At 39.3% G+C, this 17,979-nt stretch overlaps 1 protein-coding gene across 1 annotated transcript in view; it reads right to left on the bottom strand.

Annotated features, from left to right (window-relative positions):
- Positions 1-692: 692 nt before the first annotated feature.
- The window catches only part of COBL (cordon-bleu WH2 repeat protein), a 159,783-nt gene continuing 142,496 nt past the window's right edge, over positions 693-17,979 (bottom strand). Inside the window, exons 13-17 of the mRNA XM_074146968.1 lie at positions 13,776-13,879; positions 10,493-12,519; positions 9,763-9,882; positions 7,392-7,643; positions 693-1,988 (exon numbers count right to left, since the gene is read on the bottom strand). Coding sequence (XP_074003069.1) covers positions 1,971-1,988; positions 7,392-7,643; positions 9,763-9,882; positions 10,493-12,519; positions 13,776-13,879 — 2,521 coding nt within the window. The 3' untranslated portion in view covers positions 693-1,970. The remainder of the gene's footprint in view (positions 1,989-7,391; positions 7,644-9,762; positions 9,883-10,492; positions 12,520-13,775; positions 13,880-17,979) is intronic.

The raw sequence follows: 17,979 nt of genomic DNA, 5'->3' as shown, positions 1-17,979 counted from the left end.
TTTATAAACTTTAGTTCTATGCAGTGCCAGCACCCAGACCCAGACCCTTCGCATTGGAAAGCCTGGAGAATCTTATTATCCCAGAATCCAGCTCTGGATCCCTTACATTGAAAAGTATGTACCCATACAATTTACTGCACTGAAGAGGCGATACTAAGGAGGGGCTATAGACCCAGGGCCTTCAGGCAACAGTAAGAACAAGAAGAAGGAGAACTGCATGCACTGAATTGTCATGTCTAACCAGGGAAACTTTTATTTGCTGCTGGTGGGACTATCTACAGCATTCAAGCTTATGAGTGACTGAATTCTTTCCTGCAATATCATTTTTAACATGTTAATATTTCTATCTAAAGCATACTGAGAAGATTTTTAAGGCAAAAGAAGGCTTACTAGTCAACAAAGGTGATCTTATTTATCCTAGGGTGTGACAGAGCAACTTAATTCTGAATATATTAGCTTCCTTGATGAGGAAATGGATCGTTATCACTACTGCATTATTATCAAAATGTACATTACCCTGACATCTTGATTCTAGTTGGTGATTTCTACTGTGTTCCTAGATTATTAGTTGTGAGTCCTTTCCTGGCTTGAGACATTTTATATTAGATCTGAGACATCAAACACAGCATACTGGTTTGCTTAAAAAAAAAAAGTCTTTCAAGCCATGACAGGTTTTGATTTTGTTTTTATTTGTGGCACTAACAGACATCAATATTTTACAATATATAATATATAGTCACATTAAACGCAGATGGCTAAATATTCTCGTGCTTTCAACATTACATAGCTATACATTTTAAATTTCAGCTCAAAAAAAAAAGAATCTGCCACCACTCCAGTCTGTGATTATAAAAATGTAAATGTACAAACTTCCTCTTCTTCAGTTTCATTACAATATAAGAAATGTGAAAAAAGCATTTTCATTTGTCCTTTTTAAGTTAATCAATTTAACGAAATATTTTCAAAATATGTACAACAACAACTACCAAAGTAGTTAACATTTGAAAAAGATGCTGCTATAAATACTCGTGAGACAACATACAACAGCCATACGAACTGGACACAAAGGGCCAACTTATGCATGACCTGAACGAGAGACGACAAAAGTCTTGATTACTGATATAAACCAGCTTCACTTCATTTCGCAGTGCAGGAATGAATTCTGAATCTTGGACCTCTATGTAGTACTCTGAATCTTATTTATAACCTTCACAGTCTGTTGCAAATGGAGATCCTTTAAGGTGTCTCAGTATTTTTAAAGTGCCATGAATGTTATTAGGGTTCAGTATATCTCTGCATATTAGCATTCTATACGTCATATCCCATAAGTAACTTTTCAACAGACACTGTCTCACACTCATTATTGATTGCTTGCTTTCTCAGAGCTCTACCAGAGATATAAAGTTCATCTAATTTTAAAAACCAATGACTCCAGCATATGACAATTTAGGTCCTTCATAAGGTACTGTAACTTTTCTCTTGTGATTGTTTTTTATAGATCTTTATTCTGGTTTTCACCCTAATTGCTTGCAGTCCTTTTCCAAATCAAATAAGAAGCAAGTAAATAGTTGAAATAGTTACATATTTTTAAGAACTTGAAATGAGTATTACTTTTCAGATAGCTAGCAAAGTCTTTTAATTTTGCCCAGAAACACAATTAAGTATTAACACAGGACTGCACAGTGTTTATATTCCTATTAACCTGCCAACAAGAATAGTTTATTGGCAACCTTAAATATTCAGAGGCAAAACACAATTCCTTGGCACAGAAGCTTTACAGCAGAGCAACATATTTTCCCCTTAGAACCATTATGCAGGAACACACAGAAAATTAACTACAACTTATTTTGGCTTGTAGACAAGAGAATAAACTAAACTTCTTGATGTTTTTTTGCCACTTCAGACCTTGAATGATGATTATGGGTGCATACGGGGTTAGATTTTCTAATTACCTGTTCTTTATACATGATTCAAACGAGCAGAGGGACCTATAACAAAGAAAAGCACATGATCATTCAAGATATTTTTAAACCTCCAACTGTTGACATTGTTAACCAAACATTCTCCTGTGGGGCTGTTTTCAAGCTTGGTCTCTTCATCAGCTCCTTGAGACTACTTAAAGCTTATCTGCTTTTTTCTAGCTGTATCTAGCTGCTGGTCTAATGGAAGGTGTTACCCTTCCCTGAAAAATCCACACCTCATACATCCTTAGCTACTAAGGTTACAATTCCATGATTACTGGAACATAGGTGATGTCTTTTTCCTTTTTCCTTCATTTTGTGGAATGAACAGAAATCCAGGCTGCAAGTACGCAATATCCGACAGTCAAAATCTGTTCAGTATTGGTTAGCTGTCACTGGTCATAAAAAGCAATTGATGACTACTTTGCTTCCTTATTGAATGAAGGAAACTCCCAAAGGCTTTGATTCAGGAAAACGCTTAAACAAATGCTTATCTTCCTTCCTAGTCCTCAGGTCATCTAAGCATATGCTTAATTGTGTATGCTAGGGTGCTCTTCCAAAATCAAAGTTACTGAGCTTTGATTCTATCAGAGAGATATACATTAAGGTCACCACAAAAGCTAAACAGGAATAATGTATTTGATCAAGTTTAAACCTTCCTTTTTGGCCTTAGTATCCATGGCAGAAGCTTTATTACTGGGGAAAAAAATAGGTCACGGTACAAATTATTAGTGAGGTGAAGAGTTCAAATTAAATTTTATATTTCAATTCAAATAGAGTAACAGCATGCAAATGACTGCCTCTCACTGTGCATGGGAACTAGAATCACTCTATAGGCGCATTTGACTACCTGTATATCAAGCTCGGCCAACCTTTTAGTAGGGCCTCCTGCCCCATTCCAGCATACGAACACCAACATCAACTGTGGCTTTGAGTCTATAATCTCTTTCATTGCACCCACGGACACTGACAATAAGAAAGAGTATTTCTTCATTCACAATTATATATCTCTGATTATGTGAAAAGAATAGTCCACTGCTTGACATAAAGGTATGGAACTAGGCCATGCTTCCCTGAAGACACTCAACATGCCATAATTCAGATCGATGCACTAGTTGTTGGCAACTGACTTCAAATTATCCTAGCATACACCGGGGACTCATTGTAATGGGTGCAGTAATTGCCTTACCTGGCTCCTTTGATTGCCAAGAGAATGATATACTGCATGTATCAAGAGTTCATGTGACTAAATGCTGATGCTGAACACCGGCATGAAGGCTTGTGGATACTGTGATAGAGCCAAATTAATTTTTTAAATTGCAGCAAGTAAATAGAAAGGGCTGCTTTAGATACAGCTCCAATCTTTATTGGAAAACAAGTGAAATCTGTAGAATCTCTCTTGCATATAGCATTAAAGTGGTCTAAAGAAACCATTTTACCATGAGCAAAAGCCTGTTCTTCAGATATACAACTTGCCCTCCCCACCTTGTGCAGGCACATTCCCCTGCAATATTTCTACCAAATCCCTGGGTACAACTCTACCTAAGATGAGCAGATGGCATATAAGCAAAGGCAATTTTTATAACTTCTCTTTGTTGGGTAAGATTTTCAATCCTGCATGGGCTTGTGCTGCAACTATACCTACAGCTAGACATCTAATGGGTTATTTGCATGCGTAGTTACGGTTTTTTCCACAGATAATCATAGTAAATCCCAAGGCAAGTTACGCAGACACAAAAATACACACACAATGATATAAAGAATTTGTGAAATCTAGCTAGGTTATTTTGCATTTTCTGTGATAGAAATAAAAAGTTATGTGAAATTGCGACAAAAGTTGCTTGATAGAATTTAAGGAAAACACTGGTTCACTTTTAACACCAGAAGCTCAAATGGTACAGCTCTGAGTTTCACTCACCAGAATTAGCCAAAATTTGGTCTCAGATCAGCTGCTTATTTTCTAGATCAACTGATTCTCCTTCATACAAGAGGCAGACTGCATGGCTGGGAAGCAGGCTCCCCGCTAGTGAGACATACTCATTTATTGAGTCAATTAATCACCACCAAAGGCACTAGGTCACTGGTTGGTGGCTTTACTTGATGGCATCTCCCTGACTTGCTGTTATACTCTGGATGTGTTAAACTGCTGCCAGGTTCCTGGACAGACCATTTTGAAAACTGAAGAAAAAAGGTTACTTCTTGCACATGGTCAGGTCTTTTCCAGTTGGGTAGGTTCATCCCTTTCCAGTAACATGTCTCCGTCTCCTTTGGGTAGGATCTGTAGTCTAACCACTTTCTGGCAGGTCTCTGAACTGCATTGCAGCGGGGATGAACCATTTTACTGAGCAGGCCCAACTGGGCTTGGCACCCACAAGAATCTTCCTTCAGTAGCCTGTGGACAGCAACCGTGTGCAATGAAACAGAAGCTGTTTCTTCAAAACAAAGTATGATTTATTTGCCAAAACAGGCACAGTACTCCAAGAAATGGATTAAAGAACAGCCAGGAGACCTATGTGCATACTGTCTTACCTATACTTGGCATTTCCCTCAACTACCTATTTTTGCTCTGGTTTTTTTTGGCTGACCCAATTACAGCCCGTGTGGTGCAGACCCTGACTCTCAGCAAGGCGAGGTCAACCTGCAGCAATTTCTCTCCTCCCTTCCTGCACGGTGGATCTTTTAACCTTAAAGTTCATGACTTCAGCAAACAGCTGTGTAATCAGGGGTGGAATGGAGGAGTTGCCTTTTCTCAGATATTAATAGAGCTCAAATGTTTGTTGGGATGTTCCTTATCTAGGCAATTGGTTGCTTTTTATGTTTCGTTCCCCTGACAGTCCCGTTTGATCTACTTCCATTGCAAATAACCCCTCATAAATAAGCACAAACGGAGTCCTACATAACTAAGCAATGCAGATTCTTTCCAGTTCCACACAATGTTAGCTACATCAATGACTTCACCATCAGAAGCCCTTGTCCCAGAAAACTTTGAGAAGACAATAGAAAAGAAAGAGATGCAATTACTGAACTGAACTACCTAGTCTGCTGTCTAGTTGCTGCAACCAACATCTTCTAGAAAGCAAAGCCAAAAATGGCTCTGTGCTCACATCTCCAAATCACGACATCATAGATCTTTGACAGAGGAGGCAAAATAAAGAAAAATGTTTGCTTCAGCTCTAGCACAAAACCACCTGCCAGCCACTGCCTCCAAAAATCTCAGTGTTCCTTGGAGACATTCTTCAGCTGTAAAGGAAGAAAACCCTGATACGCAACTATCATGTATTTTCCTTTACAGATTCAAATTCTGCTGTCACAAGTTGTCCAGCTGCAGGGAAGGACCAGAATCCAGCTCTCATTTAATGCAGCAAACTAGAAGATATATTAATACATACTAGATAGAAAGTCTTTGAGAAATCAGTCAACATTTTTACTTTTATCAGATATCAAGGGCATAAGATCTCAGAAGTCAGTGATATGATGTCTTTGGCATATACAAGACTTAGCTTGCATATCCAATATCTGAAAGGATAGCACAGTAATACGAAAATCCTACTCTGTCTTGGACAAAACACTGTTCTCTCTTTATTGTCATAAAAGACCTATAATAAGAGATGTATTCTTTTCTCATTTCAATGTCAAAACTCCCCAAAATTACTCTGTCTTGAAAAGGAGAGAAGAGAGGCACAGCATTTACCAGAATACATCAGTATATCCAAGTTGCTTTCATGGCCTGCAGTGACTATTCAACCGTTTTGAAATAAATCCCCAAAGATAAAGACTTGTTTTAATGAGTAGAGCTATGGAAGTTGGAAGAACAGGGAATTTGGAAAGATCTAGAAAACAACTGCATGAAGTATTCTTGAATGTCCAAATCCCGTTTTTTCTGTAAAATGGTGGAGTGGGGAAATGAAGGCCTGATCTGGACAATTATTTCTTCATAATTTGTAGTCTTAGAATCACAGAATATCTTAAATTGGAAGAGACCCATAAGGATAAATGAGTCCAACTCCCTGCTCCTCACAGGACTACCTAAAACTAAACCATATGACTAAGCATTATCCAGATGCTCCCTGAACTCTGACAGGCTTGGTGCAGTGACCACTTCCCTGGGGAGCCTGTTCCAGTGACTGACCACCCTCTCAGTGAAAACCTTTTCCTAATGTGCAATCTGAACTCCCCCAGATACAGCTTCATTCCATTTCCTTGTGTCCTATCGCTGGCCACCAGAAAGAGGAGATCAGCACCTCCTCTGCTGCCCTCCTTGAGGAAGCTGTAGACTACAGTGAGGTCAGCCCTCACCCTCTCTAAGCTGAACAAGCCAAGTGACCTCAGCCACTCCTCATAAGAGTATGCATAATATAGATGTAATTTTTCACATCCAAAATCGCTGCACATCCAAATTTCTCTTTGCATGCTGATGTAACATTCCCTGAAACACTGATTTGTTTGTGCCATTTGTACGATTCTGTGCAATTTCTGTTTTACCAGAAACAAGATTTTTTGGGCTACTTTTTAATCTTAAAATTTGACTGTAATTTTTTGAATTACTTTAAAGAGGATAAGTAAGCAAGGTTACAGCCTATTTACACATTTATGGTTGGCATCAGCTAAATCATGTGTTGGGAAAACTACATCTGCTTTTGTACATTACCTGAAGTCCTTGGATGAAAGTCTATTCTTGGATACTGCATTATAATATTGGGATGACTCCACTAAGGAAACTGATCTGCTTCTCTTCACCAAGAAATGAAGGTTTTTCCTAACTCAAGGTTAGGAAGAACAAATTTTGATTGAAGAGATAAGTGAACTTACTCCAAAGATCACACCTGGGCAATTAAGCATTAAGCCATCTGGGAGCTGACTGACTCATAGCTGACCACAGAAGCGAAATACACATCATCCAATTAATAAAGTTCAGACAGACATTAAAATGACCCCACGGTTTTACTGACAGCTCTCAGCACGCGCAATCAAGGTGTGAGTGTTGGGAATGAAGGTCTAGGACACACTACTGAACGTAGGAGAGAATATTTATCTCTAAATTTGCTTCAGGGTCTCATATCTGATTTTTCTTAGATTCACGGTATCTAAAGGACATTCAGTATTATCTCAGATTCACAAGAATGAAAAGGGCATGAAAATCTTTTCTGAAATGACATTCATGCTATTGATGTGCTCTTTAAAAAAAAAAGTATTGACTATTCATATGGTTGCATACATACACAGGCATATTTTAGTCTTAATAGTATGTTTTAATAGCTGTTCAAAGGTTTGAAATATACTCCTGATCTTTGATTCAATTAGAGAAAACAGTGCATGTACCTTCTTCTGATGGAAGAAAGAAATGTGTGGTTAGACCAGCTTATAAGTGGGCCTCAAAGCACAGCAAGCCTAGGTTGTTTCATCCACAATAAAATAAAAAAATACATTTACCTTTTTTAACTTTGCTGCTCCAGCACCAGAGCGAATGGCCTCCATTAGGGCTTGCCTCGCATCCCCAGGGTTACCTGTAGCTGTGGCAGAGGATTTAGGAGCTGCCACTGACAGCTGAGTGGGAGGTGGTGGTGGCGGCTGGGCAGGGGCAGGCGGAATACAAAGCTGCTTTTCCTGAGGGTCTTTTGCCTTCTGCAAGGACAGTTCTGCATTCCTAAAACTCTGCAGCTCTTCGGAGGCCAATGAGGAGATCTGCTCATGATGCAGTTGAAAGGAGGTAATTAATATCAAGCATGACTAAACTGTAATTATTTGACATTTGATGCACTTTCAATACCCCAATTTCACTTTGCTTGAATGATGTAAAACACGTAGAATTTTTGTTTGCTCATGGGGTTGAGCATCTGTTACTACTCACTCACATCACTCAGCTGGGCTGATTACCAGCATCAAGGATTTGGCATTGACTTTGTCTCAGAAACTCATTCTTTATTTACTGTGAGCTCCAGCATCCTGTAACTCCTCTTGGCACATAAGGTAAGAGAAAGAGTTGGAGTTGGTATTAATTTGGAAACAACCACAAGGGTTTTGGAATCAGGAAGATGTATTAAGGCTGCAGTAGCCACCCAGGAATCTCGTTACATTTTGCAGTCTGGGCTGCACAGAAATAATCTCAGATGGCAGGGAGGCTCTTCTAGTTCTGAGCTCTTAGACGTGGCTTTATTGAAAAAAAATGCGGTTAAACCTAAAGTTTCCAGCTATACTGAAAAAAAAAAAAAATAGGACCAGAGAGAAATACGTGACAGCGCTGAGAACAAAATCAATTGCTTGCTCTACCAAATCTGTTTCTGTGGAATTTCTGAAACTACAATTTCTGCACAAATTACCAGCTTGGAAACTTACTCTACTTTAAATGAAGGCAGGGGAAAGAAGCAATCTTTCAGCCTAAGCCAGCTTTTCCGCCAACTGTCTCAACCAATACTTTTGCCGTTAACAACATTATTAGTAATAATCTTGGTAAATTGTTAGTAATTAAAATGATTTGGCAATTATTAGGAAATTCACTATCATGTGCCAAATGGGAGGTTTTCAAGCAGATGCATTAGCATTCCTTTCTCAGAGAAATTGAGGCACAAAATTTCTCTAGTGAAAAACGAAAGGATTCATCTCCCATCAAATAATCCACATTCGGAGAACTCCTATATTCTGTTCCTTCACTGTACACACACACACATACACAATATATGGGAATAATGTCACGTCAGATAAAACATGAACATTTGAGATAACATGAAAAGGTCAACCCTTTCATCATAGCACATCTATATCTCGCCCTGTACACATACAAACATGGTGCTTTAACTAGCACAGGTGACATAGTGTGAAAAAAGTATATGGTTTCTAGGCAACTTCCTTTAAAATGACGGCAAAAGCTTCTCTGCTGGAGGAAAGTATTCCAGAAAGTCTCTGTGATAATACACCACAACTTCATCGTCAGAGCCTCTTTCACACAAATTTACATTTATATTTCTGCATATACATGCAGAACGTAGTTAAGTATGTGTGAAGATGGCTGCTGCCTTGCACGTCCTGCTGTCAGGCTTAGAGGAAGCTCTACCCTACCTGCAGCAAGGGCAGTAAGATATTTGAGGGACGAAGTAATTGTCTAACACAGGCAAGAGATTCTTTCTATCTAATGCCAGCTATCTGGATATGCGCTAATGGCCTGAGTCATTGCACGAGGGAAATGAGAACCTCTTTGCCAAATACATCCTTGGCTGGATTAGTGAACTGAGTGAAAACTAAGGCTAGAACAATGCAGGTTTTGGCCATTAGAAATAAGACATGCTTTAATGATTAGGTAAATCTTTCAGATGGAAGGAATCATCCTACTGTGGTGAAAGTTCATGTTCCATCGACATCAATTACTTGCATACAAGATCCATGCACCAGCTCATGCTAACAGACAAACAACATGCACAAAGAAGCCCTACTGTGTAACTGGGATTGGATGCATACAGTAGGTAATCCAAATATATCAATCTAACTGCATATTCCTAAAGTACAACCCTCCCAAATGTGAAAATGATGAATATTTTATGTCTTCTATTTACACTCCCTGTAATTAATTTGGATTTCTATGTGCTGCTTTCTCAGCTAAAAGCACACCATTTGAACGAGTGTTAAGTTTTATAGCAGAGGATTGGACCCGATATGCTGTGTAAGTCAGATCTGGTCTTGTGTCTATTATTTCCCCCTCAACTTTTCTCTTTGGAGCACAACGTTTAGTTGTGGCATATCTGGGTTTATTCAAAACACCCAATAGGAACAGACTGCGCTTAAAAGACCACTTACTATCTCAATTTCTTACCTTTTTCAGCTTTGAGGTGCCACTGTGGCCTCTAATTGCTGCTAGTAGGGCTGAGCGCTCATTCTCTGGCTCAACATATGATGGTTTCCTGTGATTGCCATTTAATGCACTGTTTGAAACCTAGAACATGAAAAGAATAAACCTCACGTTGTTATTAGATATTTACTTAGAGATAGTTTGGAAACACTATTAAAAATATTTTTGGCACTTGTACTGGAATGCAAGCTATGGAGACTAATCTATCTTCTTTCAGGTTTGCTTTTACAACCCTCACTCTCACTCAAAGGTGAGGGTATGTGTAGATAGTAATGCTGTGCTTACAGATGCAGTCTCATGTCCCTGGAGCATGAAGTCATTGCCAAATTAGTATCACATAGTAACACAAAATGCAGTTTTCTTTCATTGTAGGTATTTACAAGTTTTTTTCATGCCATGTGTTCCTGTTTTTACATAACACACTGAAATCTGGGTTCAGCTCGTAGGCTAACCTCAATTATCTGTCCTTTATGGTGCATCTCTGCCTCCTCTGGCCAGTGCAGCAGCAATGGTGTTGCATAATATACAGGCTGTGCAGAATAAGCAGTGGCGTGGTCTGTATTTTGCCATTATAAATTTTTCAAATGCCTTGTGTACTCATGAGCAACTGTACCAGTTATAAAACCTCTAGTGTCTGACCAGGTGAATATAAGGCTCTGCCATCTGAACAGGCTAAAAAAAGCCTCCACTTTACCTTTCTGAGTTTCTCCTTTCCCCCTGCTGTTTGAATGGCTTCCATTAGAGCACTGTGCAGCGATGTGTCTTTTGGAATTGGTTTCTGGATGACAGGTTTGAACTTCTTCTTTGGTCCAAAGATATTGGTCTGCACATTAACATCTAGTTCACTGATAGCATTAATATTATCCGAATCATCAGGTTTCTCCTCCTGTTCTGACTCTGCATTTGTTGCTGCACCATTTAGCTCAGATGAAGCTTTAAGTGAACTAACTTGTACACCATTAGCAGGAGGCCATTTAGTGACTCGCAAAGACGAGCTGAGAGAGGATGGGACTCCTTGGAGATCAGTAGACTTGAGAGATGAGGCTGAATTAGCATGGGTCAAAGTCTCACATTTCTGGTCAAACAGAAAACATGTCTTTTTCTCTGCTATACTTTGTTTGCTGTTTAAACCACGATCATCTTCTGCACCGTTGTTATCCTTTGAAGAGGATTTAGTAACTGGGACACTGACATTCTTTTTATAGAAACTCAGAGGACTTGCTTGATTTGGTGTCCTGATGTTAACTACTTTGTTTTCTACGCCAGAATTATCGCCAGATGTAAACCTGTGAGATGCTTTTTGATTGCAAGTAAAAATACTTGAAAGTGTTTCTCTTGTTTCTGCTGATTCTGTTTCCACAGGGCTATATTTGGCCACAATAATACATCTTTTTGGTGAAACTTCTGCTTCAGTTTTAACCTCTCCTGCCCCTTGCTTGTTTTCATCTTTCTCAAGATGTTCCACAGTGTCAGACTTAAAGGTAGTTATGTTGATGTGTCTTGCAATGGCAGATGCAACATACTGACTTGAAGTTCTTCTATGTGGCATTACAAATGGAAGCTCCAGCTTGTCCTTATTAATGGCTGGGGCCACTAATGGTGTTACCTGAGACTGTGTAACTGGGACAGGTGGTTTGGTCCTTTCATTCTCAGACTGTCTTTCAGCTGCCTGGGCAGTAACAGTTTGTGGTGCTACAGGTTTTGGAGCTGCAAGACAGACAGGTTTGTGTTCATGTTTTATAGCAAAGGGCTTAGAGTTTGTGGTGACTGCTGACTTTTTGGGAAGATGCTCAGCAAAGTCATCACTTTGCTTTTCCACAGAACTTGACCTCCAGAATGCCTTCACTTTGCCAAGATGAATTTCCTCACTTTCATCAGTAGAGGTACCTGGTATGTGCTTACTGACACCAGTGTTTGGGCCTATAAGGTTACCTAGTTCATCTATCTTAATGGCACCACTGGAGAGCGAAACTCCTCTATCAAAATGTTTTACTTCAGGTTTGGGAGGGACAACTTTAAAGGTTGTCAAACCTATTTTAGGTTCATAGTTTGTTCCTGAATTCTGGGCACGATGACACCATGTGGGTGTTGATGGGACTTCTTCTACTTCCATTTTTTTTGCTGGTGGCCATTTGATTTCTAATTCTGATTTACTTTTCTTCAGAGATCTTTCCCTGTTACTACATTCATTAAATGGATTTATCTTCTCTTTTCCTGTACTGATTTCAGCTGCGGCCTTGGAGTGAGATGGAGTCAGCTTAGATTTACATTCCTCAGACTTCACACCATGTTTGGGAGAAGGGTCCAGTCCTAAGTTCTTTTCACTTCTTTTTTCGAAGGAAGATGTGAGAGATTCAAACATATCTCTTCTCTGTTCCACAGGCAAGTGACTGAATTCGTTTTCAGATGGCTGCTGATGTATTAGGTCCTTGGATATACATACAGCTCTAGCATCTGTGTGTCCCTTATCAAAGAAACCTGCATTGTTCTTTTTATTTGTAAAGTTTCCTGTATTAACAGAGTCAGCTGAGATACTCTGTGAAACCCTTATCTCTGTCTCTTGATTTCCAGCTGAGTTAGAGGTGCTAACTTCTGGAGCATCATCTATGATTGTTACTGGAACAGAAATGGAAACGTCTTGGGCAGCCTCAACTTTTCTTGTATGTGGGCTCAATACTTCATTGATGTACTCGGAGTCAGAGTTACTTATACCATCTGCTGCTGCAAAATACACATACAACATTACATATAGGTAGCATTTAGGCAATAAGTCTTTAAATTACACAAACAGCCAGTACAAGTTTAAGCAGATCAGGTATTTTAGTTACACTAAAACTAAGAGCAGTATATTTATGCCTGTATTACAAAAAAGGAGAGCTGGGTCCTTTTATTGTCTGGTTACTGATTAGGATCAGCCAAATATTCCTGCAGTCCTCCTGCTTCAGCCAGTGGGAAACATACAAATGCAGCTGAAAGCAGAATTTAATCTATTGTTCATACCTTATCTTTGACTAACTTCTCTCAGTGATAAACATTTCACCACATGACTCCAAAGGAGAAACACTTCTGAGAAACAACGAACAACTCCAAATTATGTTTCCCAGACCTGGTTAGTAATAACAGCCCAGCTGAAGGATTTCCTTGAGCAAGCAAACAAAGAAACAGTACTTGTATTTCTTCTCCATTCTTCTCACCCTTCATTACTAGTGACTCCAGAAGCCTCATTGTGCAATAAGCTTAACTCTCCTCTCAAATTTGCTGGTATAAATCAAGGGTTACAACACAGAAGCTAAGAAATTGCAGTGTTAGAGAACTCACAGAAATTAAATCAGAATCAAGTCCACTGCAGAAGTACTGAAATAAAGATGGGAAGTTTTTAAAAAGTATTCAACGTCATTTGGTGACAAAACACTAATAGAGAAATATTTTTATGCACAGTAGGAAAAAGAGGAGCACAATATAGCATTTTATCTCTTCCCACTGTTTCTTTTCATGTTTTTTGATTTTTAACTTTAAAATATGTCTGGTAATGCAGAGGAGGCATTGGGTACAAAAAATGTCCTCTCCTTCTCCACCTCATTATGATAAAACACAAAACAGAGGCATTGTTCATTAAACAGAGCTAAATTCACAACTGATTTAGCTTCACTGAAGTCAATGAAATTTTATCAAATTTGGCCCATTAAATGTGTCCATAAACTGCTGTTCATCTCTTTTTGGTAGCAGACACTGAAATACAATGACAATCCAATAAGCAGCTTGAAAAATAAATACTCAGTGCAAATCTATAAAGAGCAGCTGCCCCAGAAGCAAAGGGAGAGCAGCCACTTTGGGTGGACCACATTCTGCCTGAGACCTGTAAGTTGCTCCCAGTGATCTTAGTGAGAAACGTGCAGATGTCTCAGAGCACAGTTTGACTCTGCACCTCCTGGCTCTGCCTCTCTCTTTTGTACTTCAGAGGTAATACGCTTCCCTACCTTCTAAATCTTCATCCAGGCCAGCCAAAGTCTGCTGCAGTTGTGCAGCAATGAATATATCCTCATTCTCACGCTTAGCTGAAACGATTTCTTCATCTCTCCTGCTAAATGAAAGAGAAGAAAAAGGTTGTGTCTCCCCCTTTTTTCGCTTTGCACCATTGCTCTGAAACACACTATCTAATTTTAGCCCCTCTGGTTCCACTGGGGGTCTGAAACTCATTCCCCAATGTAAGAAAAATATGCAGCCTTAGAGACGCAGACCACCACACTGAGACACCCACGCCTACAAAGGGTCTCTGCGGTGCCTGAGGATACTCAGTGTGCTGGTGATCAAAAGATCAGGATTAATAAAGCCTGTTGCAAAGAAATGGTCTGGCTACACTGTGATGTACGTAAATCAGCTGGGCTGCAGAAAAGCAGCGTATGCCAAGACAAAGGTTTTGCACATGCATACAATTTTAAAGCAGACCACTAGCCATCCTGTGCACACACTGTGCGAATATATCTGCACCCTAATTAAATAAAAATTGTATGGCAATGAAAAATAAATAGTTACGTACTGTTAGACAATCACTCTGCATCCTGAGGGGAGGGAGGGAAGGAGGGAGTGAAAGAGGAAAGACGAACTAATCCCCTGAGAGCTGTTTCTAATGAAACATATCAAGGGGCCTGATTTTGCCAGAAAATAACTCCATGGCTTTTGATGAAGTTGTACAATGACATAAAACAAGTCTGAAATCAGAACCAGTGCCAAGCGTTGTCTTGGCTTATTAAAAGAAAAAGAAGATGAAACTTAGAAAAATCCTAACAAAAAATGACGAAAATTAAAAAAATACATGTGGCAACCTGTTACACAACAGACCTTCTCTTTCTTCGGAAGAAAAATCTTGATCATCAGAGCTTTTCTATCTAAGTCATTGAAGCTAGGGTTTCACATTGGGCAATTAATTTTTTCCAGCCACCCATTCCTCACCTGAATTTAAGACATTGCTGTCTGTGACACTGTATCTAAGTTTTGCCCTTGTGATCAGCCTATTGAAAAAATAATTTTTCAATCTAGTCACACCTAAACTAACTCTGCTCAGGTGAAGCAGATTTGCCCTTTTCAAGATCAAACCCTTAATATCACAGATACAGTAACAGATGACATTTTTTTGGTAGTTTACCAAACACTAGTTGAAAAATGCCATTTTCTGCTGCCCGTTGAGATAATAATCTGAATAAAAACTCAGTCATGTTTCCTGACATTGATTTAAATGATGTCTAACACCGTAGATTTCTTTTTTGCTATTTTACTGTTTGATTTTTCCCATGCAGAAGCAACTGAAAGCACATGTTGAAGCATCAGGTATTTTATTTTACTTTATATTTATTTATTTATTTTGCATTCACCTTTCTTTTCTTTATGTCTTTTGCAGCAGTCCTGGAACCAAATTCTTCTACTTGCACCTAAACTATCTTGCACTTATAAAGCTGAGTTAATGTGTGTGGGATCAATGAAAACAGCAAAACACATCTGCAAGGAAGCTTTCCAAAACTTTTTTCAGATACACATCATTTTTCCTAAACAGGGATAAATTCAAGGTGGCAAAGCTACATATGTGCCTAAGTGGTTTCCTAAACTGGAATCTAAGACAGAAATATGTATCGGTTGTTTAAATACAGAGGAAGAGACACAGTGCTCTGCAACTGAATATAATTTCTTCCAACATTTGCCATTGAGCTGAGCTTTGTCAGGCCCTGAATGTCCCCAGAAGCCAACGTGAACTGATGATGCTCAGGCCCAGCACCCACACTGCAAGACTTGTGGTAAACTGACTTTTCCGCCTGCTGGATTTAGAGAAGGGTGGCACAAATCAGTCGAAATCTCCAGCAGAGGCAACTAGTGCTGTAAAACTGCAATCCTCCTGTGCCCTGAAGCACGCACAGGAACAGACACACACAAATCAATGAGACCACTCACCTGAGCAACCTGACAAAAAGATTTAAGCTTACTGCGGCATTCGCGTTGGGACAGAAGTCTGGCAAAGAAAAAGCTTAACTTGAAGGTGGCAAAAAGAACGAACCAACTAAATTTCATATTGGTTTTGCAGAGGAATTTTTTCCAAAATTAATAAAAAATACTTGCTCTCCTCTGAGTGCATTTTGAACCAATGTATTTGCAAACTCAGCGAGAGCGTTTTTGCTGAGAGAATCGTTCAAACTGCACCAGTTAAGCACCAGGTCTATCCAGCGTGGAAGGCAAATATTGCTTTCTCCTTTACAAAGCTGGTCTTGTGGGACTGTTGTCCACGGCTGGAAGCAAATTACTAACACAGATTAAAATTCTTTCTCTAAGGTACTGTGAAGAAGTTGTTTCCAAACCCTTCAAAGAAAAATGTGTAATTACACCCATACCTATTAGAGAGTAAGACCTAATTTCAGGAACGCCATGCCAGCTCACCATCTTTCTGGTATCTGATTGTATCTTTCTGTCTATTGCCCAACTGTTCTACAATACAGCCAAAATCTGTACTACTAAGGTTGTCCGTGCTGGACTTTCTCCAGGAAATATGGAAACTATTGGCCTGAGAATTTTATGGGTAATTTATCTAGGAAAACGTATTTGGGACTGGAATAGGGATTCCTGGGCTCCTAACATGCAGTGTGGGTCCACTGCACTGACCAGTTCTTTTCTCATGTCAATCAATGGGAATCTTTCAATGATTCTTGTAGCAAAATTATCTTCTCCTTGATGGACGCAACAGTCAGCAGACGTCTCCCATTATCCTCTGTGCACTTGTGCAGTGACTATACATAATTTGCTTCTCAATCTCGGCTTCAATCTCCTTATCTAGACAACTGGGATAATATCCAATTCACAGATTTTTTTTCTGAAGGAAAGAGAACAATGCAGTAAAAATGAAAGGATTCTTATTTGCTTTTACAGAGGGAACTTCAGAAAAAAGCAGACCTTTTATTCTGCATTTCCAAATTCCTAGGAGAGCTATTGTTCAATTCATCTCCAAACTCACCTACAAAGCAAGCTAGAAGGTACAGATTAATCACAGGGCTCTTAAAATTCTTAGCATCAGGAATTTAAAATGTGATACATGTTTTGTGAGGCGAAGGTCTGGTAGTTTCCAGTAGCTCACATGATTTATAAATACGCCTAAGAGGACTCTTTCTCACAACAGTATTTGGGAATGGAAAACAAAAGAGCCTCTAATTTTTTTTTTTCACAGCCTTCTTCCCTTCTAACCCTATATACTTTTCTTTTGCTGATGGCTCTGTTTTGGCCAGAATCCAAGAAAAATATGACTTATTCCGATACCATGTTTTTTATATTATGGATAAACATTACCAGTGGTATTTTCTCACACACTTTTTTTTTTTTTTTTGACTTAGGGAAGAACTTGATAACCTTTACGGTGCCTTTCTGGTAAAATGTGAGGCGCTAAAAATACAGCCTCAGTAAGTGTTTAGTCTAAGCTCAAAACAGCAAATGTGCACATTTCCTGGAAGCCCGCGCACTTATTACTTACACAGATTAGCAGAAATTTGTGCAAGAGCACTGAACGGAGTAAAGTGACTACTAAACTACAGCCTTTAGTGCTCCACTGAGTGCAGGCTACAATGCATGACTTCTCAGCAGTCGTTTGAGCAGGTGCAGACAAAATGAAACTTACAGCAGCGTTTCATCAAATTAGTGCCATAGGAGATGGACATTTATTAGAAAGTTTACATTCTAAGAAAGAGAGGAAATTCTCTGATGAACCTAGCTGGAAATGCTGAATTAAAAGGAACATAAACCAGTGGTAAGACAATGGATTTGCAATGACAGAAGCTGCCATTTTCTTATAATTAGAGCAGCTTTACCTGCAAATGATAAAACTGACCCAAGTGTCTTTGAGCACTTCTCAGAAGTTCTAGTGAGCCTCACGTATGGTACCAGAGGTAGAGACCACAACTCCCTCCGTAACTGTTTAAATATAATACAGATCTATGTAAACTGCAAGAAGGGACTAAGGAAGAGATCCAGTTGTCTAAACTCAGGCACTTGGTGCCATTTGAAATACTGTAGGATATTCAAGACGTCTGTCTGGGGCTGGTAGACATAATATGGAAAACAGGGAGATCCATGTCCTGCTGGAGTGGCAGCAGGCAAGAAGAAACGGCAGTAGACGTCTCTCAGGTTAATTGAATGTGACCTGAAAGTCTCATT

Source organism: Numenius arquata, chromosome 4 (genome assembly GCF_964106895.1).
Source record: "Numenius arquata chromosome 4, bNumArq3.hap1.1, whole genome shotgun sequence".
Lineage (NCBI taxonomy): Eukaryota > Metazoa > Chordata > Aves > Charadriiformes > Scolopacidae > Numenius > Numenius arquata.
Note: the sequence above shows the minus strand (reverse complement) of the source record. Positions and strands in the feature narration are given on the sequence as shown.